The 21,559-nt window shown below is 43.2% G+C and overlaps 1 protein-coding gene and 1 long non-coding RNA gene across 3 annotated transcripts; one reads left to right on the top strand and one right to left on the bottom strand.

Moving 5' to 3' along the window:
* Positions 1–479: 479 nt before the first annotated feature.
* Positions 480–8,439, bottom strand: LOC112845264 (uncharacterized). Its single transcript, XR_003218064.1, has 4 exons — positions 8,330–8,439; positions 7,914–8,032; positions 3,008–3,086; positions 480–840 (listed from the first exon to the last, which is right to left on the bottom strand). It is a non-coding gene; the product is annotated as an uncharacterized LOC112845264 (long non-coding RNA).
* LOC109200634 (uncharacterized) lies at positions 8,334–20,558 on the top strand. 2 transcript variants are annotated; one of them, XM_025904720.1, is made up of 7 exons: positions 8,334–8,512; positions 16,304–16,399; positions 16,615–16,758; positions 18,024–18,203; positions 18,813–18,919; positions 19,244–19,433; positions 20,426–20,558. In XM_025904720.1, exons 1-7 carry the CDS (start codon positions 8,349–8,351, stop codon positions 20,487–20,489), a joined length of 945 nt encoding a protein of 314 aa, XP_025760505.1. In that variant the 5' UTR covers positions 8,334–8,348; the 3' UTR covers positions 20,490–20,558. The 2 variants fall into 2 exon arrangements, with proteins under 2 accessions (XP_025760505.1, XP_025760506.1); XM_025904721.1 differs by lacking the exons at positions 8,334–8,512; positions 16,304–16,399; positions 18,813–18,919 and having other exon boundaries at positions 18,020–18,203.
* The last annotated feature ends 1,001 nt before the right edge of the window (positions 20,559–21,559 follow it).

The following is a 21,559-nucleotide window of genomic DNA, read 5'->3' as shown; positions in this document are numbered from 1 at the left end:
CTCCTATTGACAAAGCACAGAAGAGCTGTATAATACAAGACATGCCTTTTTATTCAAAAGTTCATATTTACACGAAATTATTGGCAGCTGTTGCAGCCAGAATGTCGTCTAAAAAGATTAAGGTCCAACAAATGAGGTAATAAACATAATAGGGCTAATAGGCATAAAACTTACATTCTTTGACTTTTTGTCATAATTTGCTAGAAACATTAATAAAAACCAGTAGAGACAATAATTAAATTAAACAGTTAACATCCATCCATCCGCTTCCACTTATCCTTTTTCAGGATCGCGCTGGAGCCTATCCCAGCTTTCATAGGGCGAGAGGCGGGGTACACCCTGGACAGGACGCCAGTCTGTCACAGGGCTAACACACAGGGACAGGCAACCATTCGCACTCACATTTACACCTATGCAATTTGGATTAATCAATTAACCATGCAAACTCCACAAAGAAAGACACTGGCCTGATGGTGGAATTGAACTCAGGACCTTCTTGCTGTGCAGCAACAGTGCTAACCACCGTGCCACCGTGCTGCCCTAAACAGTTAATATTTAATAATCAAATTAATGACTAAAAAGGCACTGATCTAATTGATATCAAACTTAATACAACCAAAAACAAATAAGTACATAATAAAATTTCAAACAAAATTTAAAACACTTGATACTTGCAGTGGTTGGCAAAGTTTCTTTTTATCCAGATTGATAGTAGAAGGCTTTCAAAACAGTCTCTGATGGTGTCTGAGGAACTGGAACAGGTTTTGGATCCAGTGTGTTTGAGCACTTGCATGTTGTTCTTCAGATGCTCGGTGTACATTAGCGTTCTTTCCTTGCAGTCTGAAAGCAAATACAAAGCACAATAAAGCAAACTGCCCATTTCAAAAGCAAATATACAATCTTACATCTAATAGAGCTGACACAGTTAATCGTATAATGATTTACAATTGTGATAAATTGCAATGCGGACATAAAGCATTCTTAATCCATTCAGAAGAAAGTAATCGATTATTAAATACGGTCCCGATCAAAAGTTTAAGACCACTTGAAAAATGGCAAAAAATCATCTTTTGCATGGTTGGATCTTAACAAGGTTCCAACAACATGCAACAAGCAGAAATGGGAATGAGACAAAACATTTAACTTACATTTCACAAACTTAAACTGGGACAGGCTGTTTTACAGCTGATCAAATGTTTAGGACCACATGCCTTTAAAAGGCCAAATCTGTGCAAAACTGTGGATTCATTGTCATTTTCTGTCAGGTAGTCAGACTGTCAGGATGTTCTGATGGCAAAAGCAAAAAAAAAAAATTTCCTTTTTGAACATGGTCGGCTTGTTGAACTGCATAAGTAGGGTCGCTCACAGCGCGCTATCGCTGCTGAGGTGGGATGCTGTTAAGACGGTCATTTCCTAAATAATCCTGGGGGTTATGGAACAAAAATGTGAAGTGGAAGACCTAAAAAATCCTCAACCCAAATTAAGGCCATTAGTGGTGAAGAGCTTCAAAAAAAAAATTCTCTGATGAGAAAAAAATATAACCTTTTTTTTTCTCCTGTAAAAAAATGCAACCTTGATGGTGCTGATGGCTTCCAACATTACTGGCATGACAAGCAGATCCCACCTGAGATGTTTTCTACGCCCTACAGACGAGGGGGCGCCACAATGGTCGGGGAGATGCTTTTTCCTTCAGTGGAACAATGGAGCTTCAGGAGGTGCAGGAGTGTCAAAAGGCTGCTGGCTATGTCCAGATGATGCAGAGAGCATTCCTCATGACTGAGGGCCCTCATCTGTGTGGTAACGACTGGGTTTTTCAACAGGACAACGCTACAGTACACAATGCCCGTAGGACAAGGGACTTCTTCCAGGAGAATAACATCACTCTTTTGGACCATCCTGCATCTTTCCCTGATCTAAATCCAACTGAGAATGGACAACAGTTCCAAACAGTAGACACCCTTCGTGTGGCCATCTTCACCACTTGGAGAAATGTTCCCACTCACCTCATGGAAACGCTTGCATGAAGTGATCAACAAGAACAGCGGACCAATTAATTATTGAGTTCAAGTTTGGAACTTTCTGTTTTGGGGGTTTACCCATGTTTTTTGGAGGTGTGGTCCTAAACTTTTGATCAGCTGTAAAACAGCCTGTTTCAGTTTAAGCGTTGTCTTTAATAAATTGCATGCTCAAAAAATGTTTTGCTTCACTCCTATTTCTTCTTGTTGCATGTTGAAGCTCTACTTGGAACCTTGTTAAGATCCAACCATGCAAAATATGATTTTTTGCCATTTTTCAAATGGTCTAAAACTTTTGATCAGGACTGCTGTTATTTTTAGGTTGTACAATTTGTTTTCGTCAGCCACATACATCACAGTGGACCAACACGTGCAGCCTGTGTTCAGACAAGTTTTGAGCAATAAAAAAAAGTAGCTTATATGTGACCTCCTTTATTTGTTGATGAAAAGAAAAAAAACTGAAATGAAGTTATCAAGATGCATTGGGAAAAACATAATATTTTTTGGTGCAAAATGTCTGTAGTTTTCTAATAAAATCTCTGTTACTGAGCCTCACAGGTTCTTTTCTTCTGCTGTTGTGCATCACATGCCAGCAGTGCCTTCGCACATGCGCGATTTATTTGCAGTCTGGATGCAGTGGGGTAAAAGTCATCTGTTCCATCTTCCACTCTGTCACCAATTATGAGAGGCAACAGCTTTAAAAAGTTCCAGTTTTGTTTGTGCTGAGAATTTGTTGAGGACTGACCTCACATGGCTTTGAAGAGGTATCAGAATCAGAGTATTTAAACTGTTTAATGCTCCGATTCAGAATGGAGTGGGTGAACCATTCTTTTTTTTCACAAAAAAATTTAAGAAACAGCACAACATCATATGACAAAATGCCATAAAAATCTTGTGTCCTAATCAAAATGGCAAACCTGGCTGACAGATGTGAAAAGATTTTAAACAGTTGAAAACTGACTCAAACTTTACTCCTTCTATATCTGGTGTACCTTCAGTCTTGAGGTGTTCAACAGGAGAGTTGTACATCTCTATGGTGTATTCTGCTCCACACTGATTTGGATCACCACCCTGAAAAACAGATTGTGTCATTAAACAGTATCTACAGAAATGATGTGTACGACGAAAGCAGAAGCCACCAGTGCAATGTGAGCCCAAATTATCTACAGCATGCAAAACATGGTTCCTTTAACTACAGTTTTATATGCCCACCTCTCAATTTTAAATACATGTAGACATTGAGGGCTATCAGGAGAGGCTATGCGCTTACCTGCTGCTCTCTGGCAGGTAGCTCTACGCCCTCCTGGGTTTTAAATGCACCTTATAGAACACACGTGCATCAACACTACATATGAGCGGGCGGAGGGAGGTTTGGAGTCTTCACACACCCCCGTTCTCTGCAGCCTGTTGGACGGCTAGGAGGAGGAGTTGGCCGCCCGATTGGGGGTCTGGAATGTGGGGCCTCCCTGCTGCTGCCGAGTCGGGGCAGTCTGCTTCTCTCCACCCCAGGGAAAAGGGTAACACTACCTGGGTCTGGGTGCAGTTTCCCCCTCCAGGGGCAAGGGTACCTAGACCCGGTTCTTAGAGTACGCTTGGGGAGTGTGATTGTGTGTACAGTGTCTCTTTATGTCTGTCTCCATGTTGGGTGAGTGTTGAGTAATTGCATATGAGAGCATGAGGGTGGGAATGGATGTTTGTATCTGTGTGTGCCTGTATGTCTGTGTCTATATGTCAGGTCGGGTATCAGACCCCACCTCTCTGGGGACATCTCAGGTCCTCCAAGGTATGGAGGCCTATCTCCCCCCACCACTTCCCCTGCCAGTGGCAGATGCCCTCAGACATTGGTGCATTGGTGGTTCTTTGTGTCCCGGGATTGGCGTCCAGGTACACACTGGCTCACTCCTTGGTGGCTGCTTGTCGGGGCCTGGAGCCTGGAGCCTGGGGCTCGCTCGGGCCACTTCGGGGGTGGGGTGCCCTCGGCCTCTCGGCCCGGGGCTCGGTCACTCTGGCACAGCTGGCTGCCGGCGGAGCTCACGGGCACGTCACTACAACCCCCCCTGGCTTCTGCTCTGCGGCTGCTGAGTGACCCCTCATCTAGGGCTCTCCTCAGCTCTTTCTGGGATAGTGGCGCAGCTGCCCCTCTGTTGGTCTTCCTTGGTCTCTTGTGTTCTGAGGGCCTCTGGATGTCTGGAGTCTTGATCTCCTCCATACCTGCTTCATGCCCTGGAGGACGGGGCTGTGGCCCCCCCACACCCTCTAGCAGATCATTACATGAAGGAACCTTTTAAATACAAGTGTGCTCATAGAATAGAATAGAATGCCTTTATTGTCACTATACAGTTGTACAATGAGATACAGAGATACATGAGATACATGCTCACAGGTGTACACACGGGTGCTCACACACACAAACTACATCCTTTTTGGCTCCTACTTCAAAGCACACTGGGCACTGTCGATCTTACGTGCTGCACAATAATGTTTAATATTTAGTTTTTACTGTTACATTCCCATAGATCATCGTGATGTTGTTTATTATGTTGCTCTTTTTTTTTTCTTCTGCTTGTTTTCTCTTTTTTCTTTCTCAACAGGTGATCCAGGTGATCGATATGTATTTTTTGTCTGCTTATTTTGTTGGTTTTTGTTTTTTGCCCTTTATCCCCGTCCCTCTTCCCCGCTGTTTTTCTTTCCCTTTCTTTTCCCCAGTCAAGTCGGTCCCGTATTTAACCAGTGAAAATAAAATATAATAAACAATAAAAGGTGAATCAAATAGACCATTACGGCAAAGCTGGGATGGTCCATTTGGTAAAGTAAATCCGTTGGGCATCTTTCTTCGCCTTTAGACAATAATTCTGATGGCAAAAGAGCCAAACGGGACAGGCAAAAAAAAAAAAAGAAGGAAAAAAAACAAAACAAAACACGGCGGGTGTGATTGCGGATGCCGTGCAGGTGCGTCTGCACGGCAGCACAGACCACGCCCCACCACAACCTCAAGAGCTTCAATAGCAGCCCCAGGAGGCATATTTTTTTGGTGAGTTGGAACCAGTATTAAATAACCCTCAAGCCTGTGAGAGCCAAACAACCATCATGTCCATTCTCCAAACACAGTCTTCCAAACAATGAAGCATTTCCTTTTTTTTTTTTTGTCTGTCCCATTTGGTTCTTTAGCCGTCAGAATTGTTGTCTGAAGACCAACAAGGATACCCAATGGATTTATTTTGCCAAATGGATCATCATGGCATTGCCGTATTGGTCCATTTGATCGACCTTTGTTGTCATTATTTATTTTATTTTTATTTTCAGTTGTTACAGACGGGACAGACATGACTGGGGGATAGGAAAGGGAGAAAGAAAGAGAGGAAGGAAAAGAAAAACAGAAGGGAAGAGGGACAGTGAGAAAGGGCACTTACAAAGACAAAGAAAAAAAATCTCCTGGATCACCTGTTGAGAGAAAAAGAATAGAAAACAAGCAAAAAAAACAAAGCAACATACTAAACACAACACCATCACATTAATCTAGCTAAGTGTAAACAGCAGTAAATACTAAATATTGAATGTTGTTGTGCAGCACGCAGGACAGACAGCGCACAATGTGCTTTGAAGTAGCAGCTAAGAAAGGTGTAGTTTATGTCTACGAACAGTGAACACCCGTGTGCACACCTTTGTGGATCAGTGCGCTTGTATTCAAAAGGTTTCCCCATGTAACGGTCTGCTAGAGGGTGTAGAGGGCCATAGCCCCGTCCCCCAGGGCATGAAGCAGGCATGGAGGAGATCCAGGCTCCAGACATCCAGAGGCCCCAGAGTACGAGAGCCCAAAGAGGACCACCGGAGGGGCATCTGTGCCACCCTCCTGGGAAGGGCTGAGGAGATCCCCAGATGAGGGGTCACCCAGTAGCCACAGAGCAGAAGCCAGAGGGGGCTGCACTGGCGTGCCTGCCGGTTCTGCCGGCAGCCAGCTGTGCCAGAGTGAACCGAGCCGCAGGCCCAGAGGCTGGAGGCCCGAGGGCCCCCTTTGCCCCGGAAAAGGCCTGACCGAGCAACAGGCGCCAGGCCCCACCAAGTAGCCACCGGGAGTGAGCTGGTACATACCTGAGCGCCCAGCCCCGGACACCAAGAACCACCAATGCACCGACCCCTGAGGGCATCAGTCATCGGCAGGGAGTGTGGTGAGGGGAGATAGGCCTCCGCACTTTGGAGGGCCTGGGAGTTCCCAGAGAGGTGGAGTCTAAGACCCGACCTGACATATAGACACAGACAAACAGGCACACACAGACACAAACATGCATTCCCACCCTCATGCACACATATACAAACACTCAGCACTCACGCAACGTAAGGATAGACATAAATGGACATGTACACACAATCACACTCCCCAAACATACTCTATACCCCGGGTCCAGGTACCCTCGCCCCCAGAGGGGGAAACGGCACCCAGACCAAAGAGATGTTACACTTTCCCCCGGGGTGGAAGCAAGCAGACCGCCCCAGGCTCCGCAGCAGCAGGGAGGCCAATCGGACAGCCAACACCTCCTCCCAGCCTCCCCGCCCCGATGGCTAGTAGAGAACGGGGGTGTGTGAAGACCCCATACCTCCCTCCTCCCACTCATGTGTAGTGTTGCTGCATGTTGTTTTGAAGTGCATTTAAAACAAGGGAGGGCATGGTGCTGCTGCCAGAGAGCAGCAGGTGTTAGCACGGCCCCTCCCGAGAACCCTCAATGTCTACGTGGATTTAAAATTGAGAGGTGGGCACCGGCGCCAGAGGTAGGGTCGAATACACAGACCGTCCACTGGACGCCATTAACGTCCACTGGACGCCACCCGCCAGGGTGGGGAGGAAAACAAGGGCAAGATGCCCCTCCCTAGGGCCAGCTCCCCCGCTGACCCCAGTAGGCACCCCCGTCCTCTGGTACCCACCAAGGCAAGGGAGCCCAGGCCCATCCAGACCGGGGCCTACGGCAGCAGCACCGCCAAACACCACAGGACCCGGGGCAGCCCACCCTACCCCACCGCAGAGGAAACTGTACCCACCCCAACATTCAATCATCTCCCAGACTACACATGACAACAGACACCCAGGTTAAGTTTATTCTCCACCTCTCCTATGTCTCTCCCCCACCTGCAGAGTGGACTCCTGCAAGGATGGAACAACCTCCTTGCCAGTTGAAGAGCCCCCCAGTTAGGCCGATGCACCAGAGGCCCCCTGCGCCAGGGCTGAGCCCCCGTGCACCCACCCGCCCACAACCTCGGCGACACACCGATGAGGACCGAAGCCCCAAGGCCCAGCCAGAGCCCCAGCACGGAGGCGAAGCACCCCCGAACCCCAAGCCCCCACGCCTGCCCGGATCCACTCAGGGGCAGCCAGGCCACCAGGCCAGTAACCTACGTCCGCCAGTACAGACCATTCCCCAGCCCCGCTGCACGCAGCCACGAGGAGAGCACCCTCTAAGAGCGACCAGAGCCACTAACCAGGTTATGACCACAACCCCCGGGTTAAGCCCTCCAGGGATAACGTCTCTAGGGGTTCTCCAGGCGCCCTAAGACCATCCCAACCTCCACATCAACCACAATAGCTAAGGTGGGACCAAACCACGACCCCCCACCCCCGCTAGGTGATGGAGCCGATCAAAGGAGCCCAGAGGAGCCCACTGTGGTGGCAGAGGCTGTATCGAGACTAATGTGATCTATTAGATGGTTTCTATATTGGCTAGAATTAAGATTATTTTTATTTTTCCAGTTCATGAGGACCGTGAAGCATTTCCATTCAGAAGACTTTACTGGTGTTTTTCTCTAACAGGGAGTGCAGCAAGCTCTTTGGAGAGGATGGAATGACTCAAGCTTTTTGTAAAGAGGACAGCACCCTTCTCAATCCTGTGGACACTGACCAACTACCTGTACCTCTTAGCCTTGAAGAAACTGACCGCGACTGATGTCTCTGCCCTCTACTGTTGCCACAAAGCTTTTGTTTTTCTCCTCTCATGGATTGTCCTCAAGGACCGGTTCATGGGTGTCCTGACCTGTATGAAAACAAGAAGGAGATTGTTTATTACCAGTTTAACACAAGCTTTTACTACTTTAAAATGTGTCATCTATGTCTCTATGTGCAGATTGTGGCTGCCATAATGGCCATCACAGGTATTGTCATGACGGCTTATGCTGACGGTTTCCATGGTGATTCCTTTGTGGGTGTGGCATTGGCTGTGGGCTCAGCCTCAACTTCAGCTCTTTATAAGCTCAGACTTCCTTATAAGCCCGTTCCAGTCTGAGCTATGCTTGATTTTTGATTGCATCGTGTCAACTCTTTGTTTTCTCACCATCCAGGTGCTGTTCAAGATGTTCCTAGGCAGCGCCAACCCTGGAGAAGTGGCTCATTTTCTTTTCTTTCATCTTCATCTCCTGTGTGCCCCTCATCCTGTATTTCACAAGGGTAGAGCACTGGGGCTCACTCTCCTCACTGCCGTGGGGATACATGTGTGGACTGGCAGGACTGTGGCTGGGTGAGAGTGCATATACACCGGATGGTTTCATCCACATGTACAAACCATTTTGGATCATTTTAAGGCTTTTAGTATAACTATAAGGATTCATTTCTTATACTTACCATCAGTCACTCGGTGGATATGATGTTTATATTGTCTGAATATGGATGTATGATCTGTAGGCAAAGCAGGGCTCGCAAAATTTCGAAATCCCTGGTAGCCCTTCGGGCAGGGACTCTTCAGTTTTTGGTAGCCCAAAATAAATTTAAGTAGCCCGAATAAAAAAGGGAGCAATTTTTTATGTTTTGTTTCCTGTTTTGTTTCCGTTACAATATTATACTTTAATGTATAATATTGTAACGGAAACAAAACATTAATTAAAAAAATTGTTGAAACACAAATTACAACATTGTATAAAAATTAAAATCATCAACTCAAATACTTGGTTCTAATTGAACAGAAATTTCTATGAACTTGTAAGAACTGTGTAGAACATGAATCAGTCTGTGTCAGATCCTGAATTTGAAATTTCCACTGAAGTCAGGGGTAAGAGGCAAGTGGAACCAAGATCTAGGCCATTTGCTTTTTGAAGTTTGCAAAGATTGCTAAATTTTGCCAGTGGTAGTTCACTCTTTGCAACACAGTACGCTGTTCTAAACAGATTTTTCAGGTTGATTTTTAGTATGTTATTTGCAGACTGAGCAATAATGCATTTCTTGCATTTCTCATGGGTTCTAATGGGGGCCTTTCTTAAAATTACTGGTCCCAGTAACAAAGGCGCTTGTCGACTCAGAAATCGAGGGAAAAACAACAACACACCCGGCATTATGTTCTTTACACGGGTACACATAAGTGGTCCGCATGTGCGCATTCGCTGTCAAAATAAAAGACCCGCACCAGATAAGAAGTTGCAACGCGCGTTTGCGTACATATAAAAGGCACTGTTTTTGTCCGCTAGAGTGGGATTTTCACGGCACATTCTGCACCACATCTCTGTGCGTTCATCATTTGTTTGAAGCCAGCTCACCTCCTGCAACCACTTTTCTGAGAATACGTGCTTCTTTTGTGGTTCGGACTCCTTCTGACGATTCTTTGGAGGTGGAGGAACACCAAAGTAATTGCTTAAAGGAGCGTCTTCGACATCTTTAAGAGTTCTAAACAAATGTCTGTCCTCCTCCAGAAGATCTTATGTAAGCAAACACGCGTTGCAACTTCTTATCGTGTGCGCGTTTTTTATTTTGACAGCGAATGCGCACCTGCGGACCACTTATGTGCACCCCTGGTTATTTAGCTTGTCATATTGCAGGCACAGAAATTCTTTTGTCCATGAAACCATAAAGCTACTGCGGTCAAGTGAGCCCTCACTTGCGAAGTCACAGTCAAGCTAGCCGCCCCGCCAGCCGCACCTAAAATGTGGTTGCACTATTCTTACGCATATTACAGTATGGATGCCGACTGCCTTAGAAACGCAGTCTTTTGTGTCCTGACACTATTTAACTTCACAATCCACTCCGTTTTGGTTCATCTCCACTTTTCCCCTTGTGATCCACAGCCAAGATTACTGTACGAATCAGAGAAAATTAACAATAAAATTTGCCTAATATACAGTACTGTACTTTTAATATCTTCATCTTTGACCTCAGATTACATATAAACTGTAAGAGGTGACACAGATATCTCACTGGATTCTGACTCTAGGCCATCTCCACTCTTCACCCTGTGATCCACAGACAAATTTACTGTACGGTTTTTGAGAAAATTGATATTAAACTTTGCTCAATTTACTCTACTGTACTCTATATATTCCCAACTTTGACCTCAGATTACAGGAAAACTGTACAAGGTGCCGCAGATATTTCACTGGATTCTGACTCTAGGCAACCTCCACTCTTCACCCTGTGATCCACAGACAAATTTACTGTACGGTTTTCCAGAAAATTGATATTAAACTTTGCTCAATTTACTCTACTGTATATATTCCCAACTTTGACCTCAGATTACAGGAAAACTGTAAGAGGTGCCGCAGATATTTCACTGGATTCTGACTCTAGGCAACCCCCACTCTTCACTCTGTCATCCACAGCCAGATTTACTGTACGGTTTTCCAGAAAATTGATAGTAAACTTTGCACAATTTGCTCTACTGTACTCTACATATTCTCATCTTTGACCTCAGATTACAGGAAAACTGTACGAGGTGCCGCAGATATCTCACTGGATTCTGACTCTAGGCCGTCTCCACTCTTCACCCTGTGATCCACAGACAAATTTACTGTACGGTTTCTGAGATTGCTGTGTTAACAGAGTATGACAGAGGCTAAGAAAATATACTGCCTAAAATATTATCAAATTTAAACAAGAAATTACAAAATTTCCACATTTGTTGTCATTGCCGTGTGTTCAGTAGAGCATTATTTAGTCATAAAAAATACATATCATTGAAATATCATCAGTAAAAGAAATACTCTCACTATGTAAGACATGTTAGCAAACTCAGTTAATAAATATTGTATCAAATCTATACAGATGTTTAAAGGCATAATGCAAAGCATGTTTGTTTCTTATGGCTTACAAATGTGTTTGCCTTTAACATAATTTACATTTCATTTATACAGTTTCACAGACGAAACAATAAAATAAGTTTCCTGAACTGTTCTTCATGGCCAAGATTTTGAATCCTTTTGAGGGTGATGCATTATCCATGAAGGTGAGCAATTTGTTCATTGACCTCTGACCCTCGCTGACTCTGACGCCTCCTAATTCTGCTTCCAGCCTTGATGATTAATTTGTTCTTCCTTTTGGCATCCCTGTCACTGATGCTGTCACCAGTTGTCCACCAGTCTAATCTGCAATTCCGGTGAACCCAGAATTACCTGTATCTTTGAAATGTTTCCAAAAATATACACTATATGTTGATGGGCATTGTCCCACTTTTTTTCCTTTACAAGTAATAATCTCTATGGTTTTAATGACAATTCATATACAGATTGTGGAGGACTTTTTATTCAACACTAAAAATAGTTCCTCATCAGCAGACTAGTACAATTTCAGCCTACCGTTAATAAACCCATCCAATGCAGCGTTATCAGAGAAATTATGCAAATGATATGTTTTTATGTACTGGTAATCTATTTATCATGATTCCTGCTCTGATGATTATTTTCTTACCCTTCTGTAATTTTAATAGATAAAGGATGTTGAACATTAAGCTCCAAACAGGATGAATGAGGAAGACCACAGAGGAGAATCATGGATGTAGTGAAAGAATACATGCAGATGGTTTTTTTCATGGTCGAGGAGCATCTTCTGATACTATTTTAGAGAAAAACACATAAAATTGAAGACTAAAAATAATGACAAAATATGTCTACATTTTTTTATTAATTTCTTAGAGCAAATGCAGTCTTGTCATGGTCTGAGTTGCCCACTCATATTTAACTGATTCAAATACAATTACTCCATTTAAATGCTTATGTTCTAATAAAAGGCATTGTACTAGAATTACTCCGGTCCGGCTCTGTTCTGCGGGCTTGATGTGCCGTGCACTCTCTGATGGTCTGCAGCATTCCCACATCTAAAAGGCAAAGGAAGCTTTGGAGCACACTTGTAATCTTATGCTGATGTAAGATAAACAAATAGAAAATGGTAAATTTACATGAACCTCACTCTAAATGGGTTTATATAAATATCATATCTACTATGGCAGTGACAAACCTTAGCAGACTCTGTGGGTCCAGCTTGCGCAGTGAAGCACGGATGATTTGCTTCTGCACTGGGCATTCCAATGTCCTCCTCTACCCAGTGCCGTTTTTTGCCGTGTGGCTCTGGCAGGCATTTCGGAAAGTTGTAACACAGAGGTTTGGCCTGACTTGCATCTGAGCAACTCTGAGTGAGCAAATGCAAATGTGCCAGGCCTCGAGGATAATGGGTGGTTTGCACAACAAAAGCTGGAGGAGAAACGAGCTGATGACCTGTGAAAATCTCAGCAGGGGTGCTTAACACCTCAGGACTTGCACCAGAAAATAAAAAACCCAGTAATTCTAGGGGGTGTTGGGTTTAGGGAAGTTTTTTCTCACGCAAATTTGCACAGGTTTAGTAAATCTAGTGTTAAAATAGTATCAGAAGATGCTCCTCGACCATGAAAAAAACCATCTGCATGTATTCTTTCACTACATCCATGATTCTCCTCTGTGGTCTTCCTCATTCATCCTGTTTGGAGCTTAATGTTCAACATCCTTTATCTATTAAAATTACAGAAGGAGAAGAAAGTAATCATCAGAGCAGGAATCATGATAAATAGATTACCAGTACATAAAAACATATCATTTGCATAATTTCTCTGATAACGCTGCATTGGATGGGTTTATTAACGGTAGGCTGAAATTGTACTAGTCTGCTGATGAGGAACTATTTTTAGTGTTGAATAAAAAGTCCTCCACAATCTGTATATGAATTGTCATTAAAACCATAGAGATTATTACTTGTAAAGGAAAAAAAGTGGGACAATGCCCATCAACATATAGTGTATATTTTTGGAAACATTTCAAAGATACAGGTAATTCTGGGTTCACCGGAATTGCAGATTAGACTGGTGGACAACTGGTGACAGCATCAGTGACAGGGATGCCAAAAGGAAGAACAAATTAATCATCAAGGCTGGAAGCAGAATTAGGAGGCGTCAGAGTCAGCGAGGGTCAGAGGTCAATGAACAAATTGCTCACCTTCATGGATAATGCATCACCCTCAAAAGGATTCAAAATCTTGGCCATGAAGAACAGTTCAGGAAACTTATTTTATTGTTTCGTCTGTGAAACTGTATAAATGAAATGTAAATTATGTTAAAGGCAAACACATTTGTAAGCCATAAGAAACAAACATGCTTTGCATTATGCCTTTAAACATCTGTATAGATTTGATACAATATTTATTAACTGAGTTTGCTAACATGTCTTACATAGTGAGAGTATTTCTTTTACTGATGATATTTCAATGATATGTATTTTTTATGACTAAATAATGCTCTACTGAACACACGGCAATGACAACAAATGTGGAAATTTTGTAATTTCTTGTTTAAATTTGATAATATTTTAGGCAGTATATTTTCTTAGCCTCTGTCATACTCTGTTAACACAGCAATCTCAGAAACCGTACAGTAAATTTGTCTGTGGATCACAGGGTGAAGAGTGGAGACGGCCTAGAGTCAGAATCCAGTGAGATATCTGCGGCACCTCGTACAGTTTTCCTGTAATCTGAGGTCAAAGATGAGAATATGTAGAGTACAGTAGAGCAAATTGTGCAAAGTTTACTATCAATTTTCTGGAAAACCGTACAGTAAATTTAGCTGTGGATCACAGGGTGAAGAGTGGGGGTTGCCTAGAGTCAGAATCCAGTGAAATATCTGCGGCACCTTGTACAGTTTTCCTGTAATCTGAGGTCAAAGTTGGGAATATATAGAGTACAGTAGAGTAAATTGAGCAAAGTTTAATATCAATTTTCTCAAAAACCGTACAGTAAATTTGTCTGTGGATCACAGGGTGAAGAGTGGAGATGGCCTAGAGTCAGAATCCAGTGAAATATCTGTGGCACCTCTTACAGTTTTCCTGTAATCTGAGGTCAAAGTTGGGAATATATAGAGTACAGTAGAGTAAATTGTGCAAAGTTTACTATCAATTTTCTGGAAAACCGTACAGTAAATTTAGCTGTGGATCACAGGGTGAAGAGTGGGGGTTGCCTAGAGTCAGAATCCAGTGAGATATCTGTGGCACCTCTTACAGTTTTCCTGTAATCTGAGGTCAAAGTTGGGAATATATACAGTAGAGTAAGTTGAGCAAAGTTTAATATCAATTTTCTAAAAAACCGTACAGTAAATTTGTCTGTGGATCACAGGGTGAAGAGTGGAGACGGCCTAGAGTCAGAATCCAGTGAGATATCTGCGGCACCTCGTACAGTTTTCCTGTAATCTGAGGTCAAAGATGAGAATATGTAGAGTACAGTAGAGCAAATTGTGCAAAGTTTACTATCAATTTTCTGGAAAACCGTACAGTAAATCTGGCTGTGGATGACAGAGTGAAGAGTGGGGGTTGCCTAGAGTCAGAATCCAGTGAAATATCTGCGGCACCTCTTACAGTTTTCCTGTAATCTGAGGTCAAAGTTGGGAATAAATAGAGTACAGTAAAGCAAAATGGAAAAATTTCACTATTCATTTTCTCAAAAACCGTACAGTAAATTTGGCTGTGGATCACAGGGTGAACAGTGGAGATGGCCTAGAGTCAGAATCCAGTGAAATATCTGCGGCACGTTGTACAGTTTTCCTGTAATCTGAGGTCAAAGTTGGGAATATATAGAGTACAGTAGAGTAAATTGAGCAAAGTTTAATATCAATTTTCTCAAAAACCATACAGTAAATTTGTCTGTGGATCACAGGGTGAAGAGTGGAGATGGCCTAGAGTCAGAATCCAGTGAGATATCTGTGTCACCTCTTACAGTTTATATGTAACCTGAGGTCAAAGATGAAGATATTAAAAGTACAGTACTGTATATTAGGCAAATTTTATTGTTAATTTTCTCTGATTCGTATAGTAATCTTGGCTGTGGATCACAAGGGGAAAAGTGGAGATGAACCAAAACGGAGTGGATTGTGAAGTTAAATAGTGTCAGGACACAAAAGACTGCGTTTCTAAGGCAGTCGGCATCCATACCGTAATATGCGTAAGAATAGTGCAACCACATTTTAGGTGCGGCTGGCGGGGCGGCTAGCTTGACTGTGACTTCGCAAGTGAGGGCTCACTTGACCGCAGTATAAAGCTGCACTTTCTTTTTGCCTTTTAGTCTGATTTGTCTTAACTTTTCTGTTTTGTGGTAAGCTTTTCTTTGGCTGTCACTTCTTCACCCTGACCTGTCTTATTTGGCTCAGCAGAACTAAAATATATATCCTGCTGCTTTTACACACGCACTCACATAACGCTCAGCGATTCTCTGCGCGATCAACCTCTCACATGTTTAAGCTTGCTGCGGGAGATTTCACTTGTCATGTTTGCATTGTAAGCTAACGATTGATAAGACGATGTCAGAGGAATTGGTGCGCAAATTATCGTCACTCGCCGATCAGTACTGTCGCTCTCTATACACAGTTCGCGCGATTGCAAAGTGAAAGAAAAAACAAGCGCAAATTCAAACGCGATTTCAATATGTCACATATTGACAGTGGCTCACCGATGCCAATGACATAAGCTACATTTCCGAAAGAATGCAAAAGCATTGACATATATTTTTCCTTTCTATGATAGCCCGAAGGGCAGGGCAGAGATAGATTTTGGTAGCCCGACAGGAAAAATCGCTAGCCCCGGGACGTCGGGCTAGCGATTTTGCGAGCCCTGCAAAGGGCATTATTTTAAGTATCGGAAATTTTCTGGTTTCCGTTTGTTGTCTGCTTTTAGCCCCAGTAATGGAACCTTAGGTATCGACTGACAACAATTTAGCTTTTTATTAGCTTTTTGAAATATATGTGTATTCATAAATAATGGTGAGTGGAAGGAAGTGTTAAATGGAATGTTGGCCACCATCCCCAGTGGCTAGGTCAGATAACTAAGCTAATGGGTTCCCAGATAGTTTGAGCTGTAACATCTCAAACAACAACAAAAAATGTTGTTATTATTTATTATTGTGCGATCAGCAGTCTGAAATATTTATGCTGTATTTTTTCAGCACAACCATGCTCAGAAAATGTCTTATCAAGATTTTACCTAATGCCCTCAAAATTGTCACTCATCCTCATGTTTACCTTAAATGTCTTCTGTTTCTTTTGCAGTGGTCAACATCCTGGTCAATGTTGGTGTGGTACTGACTTACCCCATTCTGATCTTTGTTTGAATGACGACTTGTACGCACAGATTCCACAGATAAGGTACGAAAATATGTCAGGCTGCTCAATAGCGGTAGGTCTTCAGGGTTTCTACTCCACTGCTGTATTTCATAGGGGTCCACATTTCCAATGCACGCTATTTTCTGCAAGTACAACTGCTTCGCCTCTGAACCTCTGTACAGTCCATTCTCTTTTGAGCTGCTTTTAAGCATCTTGTAATCGTCGTTCCAACACAGTCTGTTTGTTTTGATTCGTAGACCCCGAAAATGGTGCCGCGCTCCCACAATGCATTGCGGCGTGACGTCAACTCAAAGCCCTATAAATAGAGTGCACCCCTTTGGCCTCTCCCCTTTTCTACAATTCACCTGTGGGAGAGTTAGGTGTCATTTCTTTCCAACACGGTAAAACACACATATAATTCATATTTAGCCACCCTGATGTTTCTGGTTGCGATTTTAGTTCAATTGTTGTCATTATTAAGCCTGTTTTTGTTAGATGTTATAAGTTTGTAGTAGAGCTGGGCGATATATCGAGATTTTTAAAAATATCGATATATTTTTATACGAGATATAAGATGTGACAATATCCTTTATATCGATATAGTCTGTTACGTTATAATTATAGTTGCGGAGCCGCAAGTTTGCCTCTCTTTCGTCCATTTTTCTCATTACGCAACGTTACTCGACCTCGCCTCCGTTAACGAGTTACTGCGCATCGCCCCGTGAGTGGGGCTGGACCACGTCAACGTGTTAACGAGCTAACCACGCTAACGAGTTAGCCACGCTAACGCCATGCACGGCCTGAAATCCTTTCATCTTCTCAAAAGTTGACTGCGCGCCTTTTGTATGAATTCTGGTTGTGCTTGATGACCGCGAACCGATTTTATGTGATACACAGCGCTCAGCAATCTGTCAAAAAATGTTTTAGTTCAACTTTGGTAAGCTACGGAGCTGCACCGCTTGATGGATTGTCGGAGCATTACGGCTACCGAGGAGCCTCGCGGAGTGATACGTACTGTGCTTCAACGTAATATTACCGTATTGTGTGTGTATAAGGACCATAAATGGCACCTGTCCAGAGACATGGTTACGAAGCGGATTTCAAACTCCAGGCTGTCAGTCACGCAGTAGAAGTTGGGAACAGAGCAGCTGTAAAATCTGTCTGTTATTATGCTCAGCGTCTGTTAGTTTACATTTTGACTGCACAATTTGCTCTTTGTTATGCACAAAACAACATAGTTTTCTTTTATTTATAGAGCATCATTATTTAATAAATGCTCATAATTCATGTACATCTATGCTGTATGTTAATAAAAGTGCCTGTGTGACATCTGGGACACAGCTTTGACTAAGAACTCTCTTTTTGTTCTTACTTTATGGCTTTAAAAAAATATCGAGATATATATCTTATATCGCCATCCAGCTAAAAAATATCGAGATATGAATTTTGGGTCATATCGCCCAGCTCTAGTTTGTAGTATGTGTGTATCATAAATGTGTTTTAAGCGCCATAAATGCTAGCATGAATATATACTCCTTGCTAGCTTGGAAGCTGTGGTGGGTTGAGCTAACCCTCTTCCCCACTGTTTGTATTTGGTCGTAGGAGCTGGAGCGGGCAAATTAGTTACTTGGAGGCCTTTCTTTCTTTTACCTTTCTTATCAGACAGAACGCATAGTCATGCCGCTCGGGAGGAACGCGTTAGTCGGGCTGGCTGTCGGGGCCACGGCCGGCTTGGTTGCCTTCGTTTACAGGCTCTGGCACAGCAGGAGGAGGTCCCAGACCCTTGTACTGGAGACACGGCCAGCGGATGGAGGAGCGCTGCTGGGGGACACGCTGGATGCCCAGGGTAGGCTGGCACTGAGAACCATGAGCTACATGGTTGCCATGGATTCAATTTAACATGGCAACGTCACTGAATGTTTAGTATCACGTCTTTCTTATAGCGGTGATGGCCAGGCTAGTGTTGTTCCAGAAAGGGACGTCTCCATTTTTCAGGATGCTCTATGTCAGGGACCAATATGGCAAGGCCATGATGATCCACTTGGTAAAGTAAATCCGCTTGGCATCTTTCTTGGCCTTCAGACAACAATTCTGATGGCTAAAGATCCAAACGGGACAGGAAAAAAAAAAAAATTAGTATTGTATTGGATGTATGTTTGCTGCACTGCGCTCTTGTGTTCCATGCTGGTGTGTGTACATGTGGGTGTGTCTGCGGGTGAGGATGGAGGACAGCTACCTGCAGGCCTGATGGGTGTGGCCCTGTCAGCTGCTGGTCACGCCTAAGTTCCCACACACCTGCTTCTGATCAGGCTCGTCGGGGGAGCGATGGAGCTTCCTCTGGCGCAGGATTGTTGGGTTAGACTCCATGTTAGTGTTATTAGTACCAAGTCCAGTGAGTGCATGCCCGCGGTAGTCGAGTGTCCTGACAAGTTGCTTCTTTGTTATTTTTCTCCAGGAAGGAGCAGGGAAGACAAGAGCAGCGAGCACGGGGTGCGGGGACACACAGGCGCGGAAGAGCACGGAGCACAAACTTGTGGGTGAAGACACGACACGGAAGTCAAGGTGAAAACACGGGGTTTATTCTGTGAACTATTTACACCACTGTAAATAAACGCATTGCCTTCTTCACAAAGTCCTGCATCTTGGGTCCTCATTGTTTTCTTCTTTTTATTTTGTTCTTAATTTCTCTTTTTTCTCTGTTCTTAACTTGTACTGTGTCTCCTATCTGTAGTGCTATGTATTACTTTTAAACCTTTTTAATTTCAAACAGTTGTACAGCACTTTGCTTGAAGGTGCTTTATAAATAAAGTTATTATTATATTATATTCCCCTCATCCCCACGGTCTGCCACACAGACCGTGACATAACTCCTGTTTCTGTCTTCAGAGATGGAGGCCCAGCAGCAGGCTCTGGCAGCAGTGGAGGCTGTGGTTCAGGGACTTTCCCCAGAGCAGCAACTGGAGCTCAGAAACCAGCTGGACCAAGTGCTATGCTGCGTGGCATCTTTACGTTCAGAGGTAGCTGAGCTCAAGGAAGGTCTACAGGTCATTGCCCAGCAGATCATTCAGGATGTCAAGTGAGTTGAACTATGGTGAGCTACATAGAATCTGTCCTGCAGTACTGTGCAGAGGTCTTGTGTCGCCCCTCAGTTCTTTACTGGGTCATAGTCAGTATTTGGTGTGAGCACCTTTATTCTTCAGCCGAGGCAGCTTTCTGTCATCTCTTTAAGTAGTCTTCAGGAACAGCTCTCCTAGCTTCTTGAAGGACAAAGCTCTTCTTTGTGTGGACGATTCCACACTGCTTCAATAATACTGAGGTAGGGCTCTGGGGAGGCCCATCCATGACTGATAGTTCTCCACTGCATGTTTTTGTATCCAAGTATGCTTTTACTGCATTGTCAGTGTGTTTCCAAGCAGACACTTTCAGATGACACTGGATCAAGAATCCAAATCCTCCATCTACTAACTGTTTAGTGTCTTTCACGCTGTGTTATCTTTGATATTTTTCATAGATTTGAGTAAAATAATGGAACAAATAATGTGTTTTTGTTTTTTGCATCAAACTTGGTTCTTTGCTAAGTCATCTGTACATGTGAGACAACACTGGTTCAACCCTCAAGTTAGGTTTTTTTATGCTTTAATGATTCATATTTCAGAGTACAGAAGCTTAACAAATAAATAAACAGGATCTGGAAAGCTGGAGAACAAGACGTCTTTAAAAAAGACAAAGTCTGGAAGTCAAATGTATTGAAATGAGGACCGGCTCAAAACCTTTGCACAGTAATGTATCAGTTTGGAATAAAAAATCCTCAAAACAAAGATTAATAATTTGGGATGTAGTTGAGATCATGTGGTAGTAATGAGTATTAAGGTAAAGGCTCATTATTTTTATTTATGCGCGTGTTAATGGATTTTCACCAGGGAGCCATAGCCTGGTTACAGACATGCCTGTAGACATCTGAAGGTGTAAGAAGGATCTTAAATGGAAAAAGAAATTAAACCTTTGACCACAATTGTTAGGTAACTGTTTTTCTTATTTGCTTTTTTCTCTTTTCCTCGTGATTTTTAGGCCTTTGACTGTGGATAATGTACCCGTGGATCCACAACCTCGCTCCTCAGACCCAAGGGAATAGCTGTCTTATAGCGGGATTAACAGCGCAGTTGGAATCCTTTCACTTTAATAAATGTGTCTGTGACTCAAATACTGGTGATATTTTATGACTTCATAACAGTGACAGAGTGGAACATCTGAACAAGTACAGATAAACAGGACTGGGCCATAAAATTCATATTTGATCACTGGTTATATACTTTATCAGCCATGTAATTAAGGAAAGTCACTGATAACAGTAATTTGGAATAAACGCATGGGATGATCCATGATTTGGAGCACATTATAGCAATAGTAGTGGGTTGAATGACTTGAAAAACCAAGGAAAAAAAAAAGAAACTGCATATGACACTTGTCTTTGTAGTGCTGAGTACTTTATTACTCTTATGATCTACAGTTGTTTGCAATTGTGAAGTTTGATTTAGCTTACAGATTTGTCTTCTAGGATACAGGCTCCAAGCGGAGCTGGAAGTTGAACAACTTTAACGTGAAAATCACTGGCTAATGTTTTTCTTATTGGAGTACAGCTGCTCCGAGGGACAAGCCCTGGGAATCTTCAAGAGAGAATGTGCAACTTTCTTCTGTATGTCTAATTGTGTGAAGCTGACACATGGCAAGGACCATGTGGCAATACAGGGTTTTCTGGGGAGGTGTCATTGTTTAAATTACAGGTGGAATGAGGTGAAGCGATGGAAGGAACAAGAGTACTGGTGGACTGTCCTGTTTGGACACAAAGCATACCTGTCACTCCCAGAAGGTTGGGGAGGATTGTGTGCCTTGGTAAAACTGAGTGATCACATGGAAATCAACAGATATGCACTCCTGAGGCATACAAGTCTTACCAAGGTCCTCGGAACGGCCTTTGCAGAGGAATAGAAGACGATATGTACGATGGTGTTGCAAAACAGACTGAGGCTATGTCCACACGTACCCGGGTATTTTTGAAAACGCAGATTTTTCTATGCGTTTGCACCTTTCGTCCACACGTAAACGCCGTTTTCGGTCACTGAAAACGGAGATTTCTAAAAACTCCGGCCAGGGTGGATATTTTCTAAAACTCCGTTTTTGCATTTACGTGTGGACGAGAAAAAC

The sequence above is a fragment of the Oreochromis niloticus genome, unplaced genomic scaffold (assembly GCF_001858045.2).
Source record: "Oreochromis niloticus isolate F11D_XX unplaced genomic scaffold, O_niloticus_UMD_NMBU tig00006521_pilon, whole genome shotgun sequence".
In the NCBI taxonomy this organism is placed as follows: Eukaryota; Metazoa; Chordata; class Actinopteri; order Cichliformes; family Cichlidae; genus Oreochromis; species Oreochromis niloticus.
The sequence above is the reverse complement of the archived record's forward strand: the minus strand, read 5'-3'. Positions and strand labels throughout refer to the sequence as shown.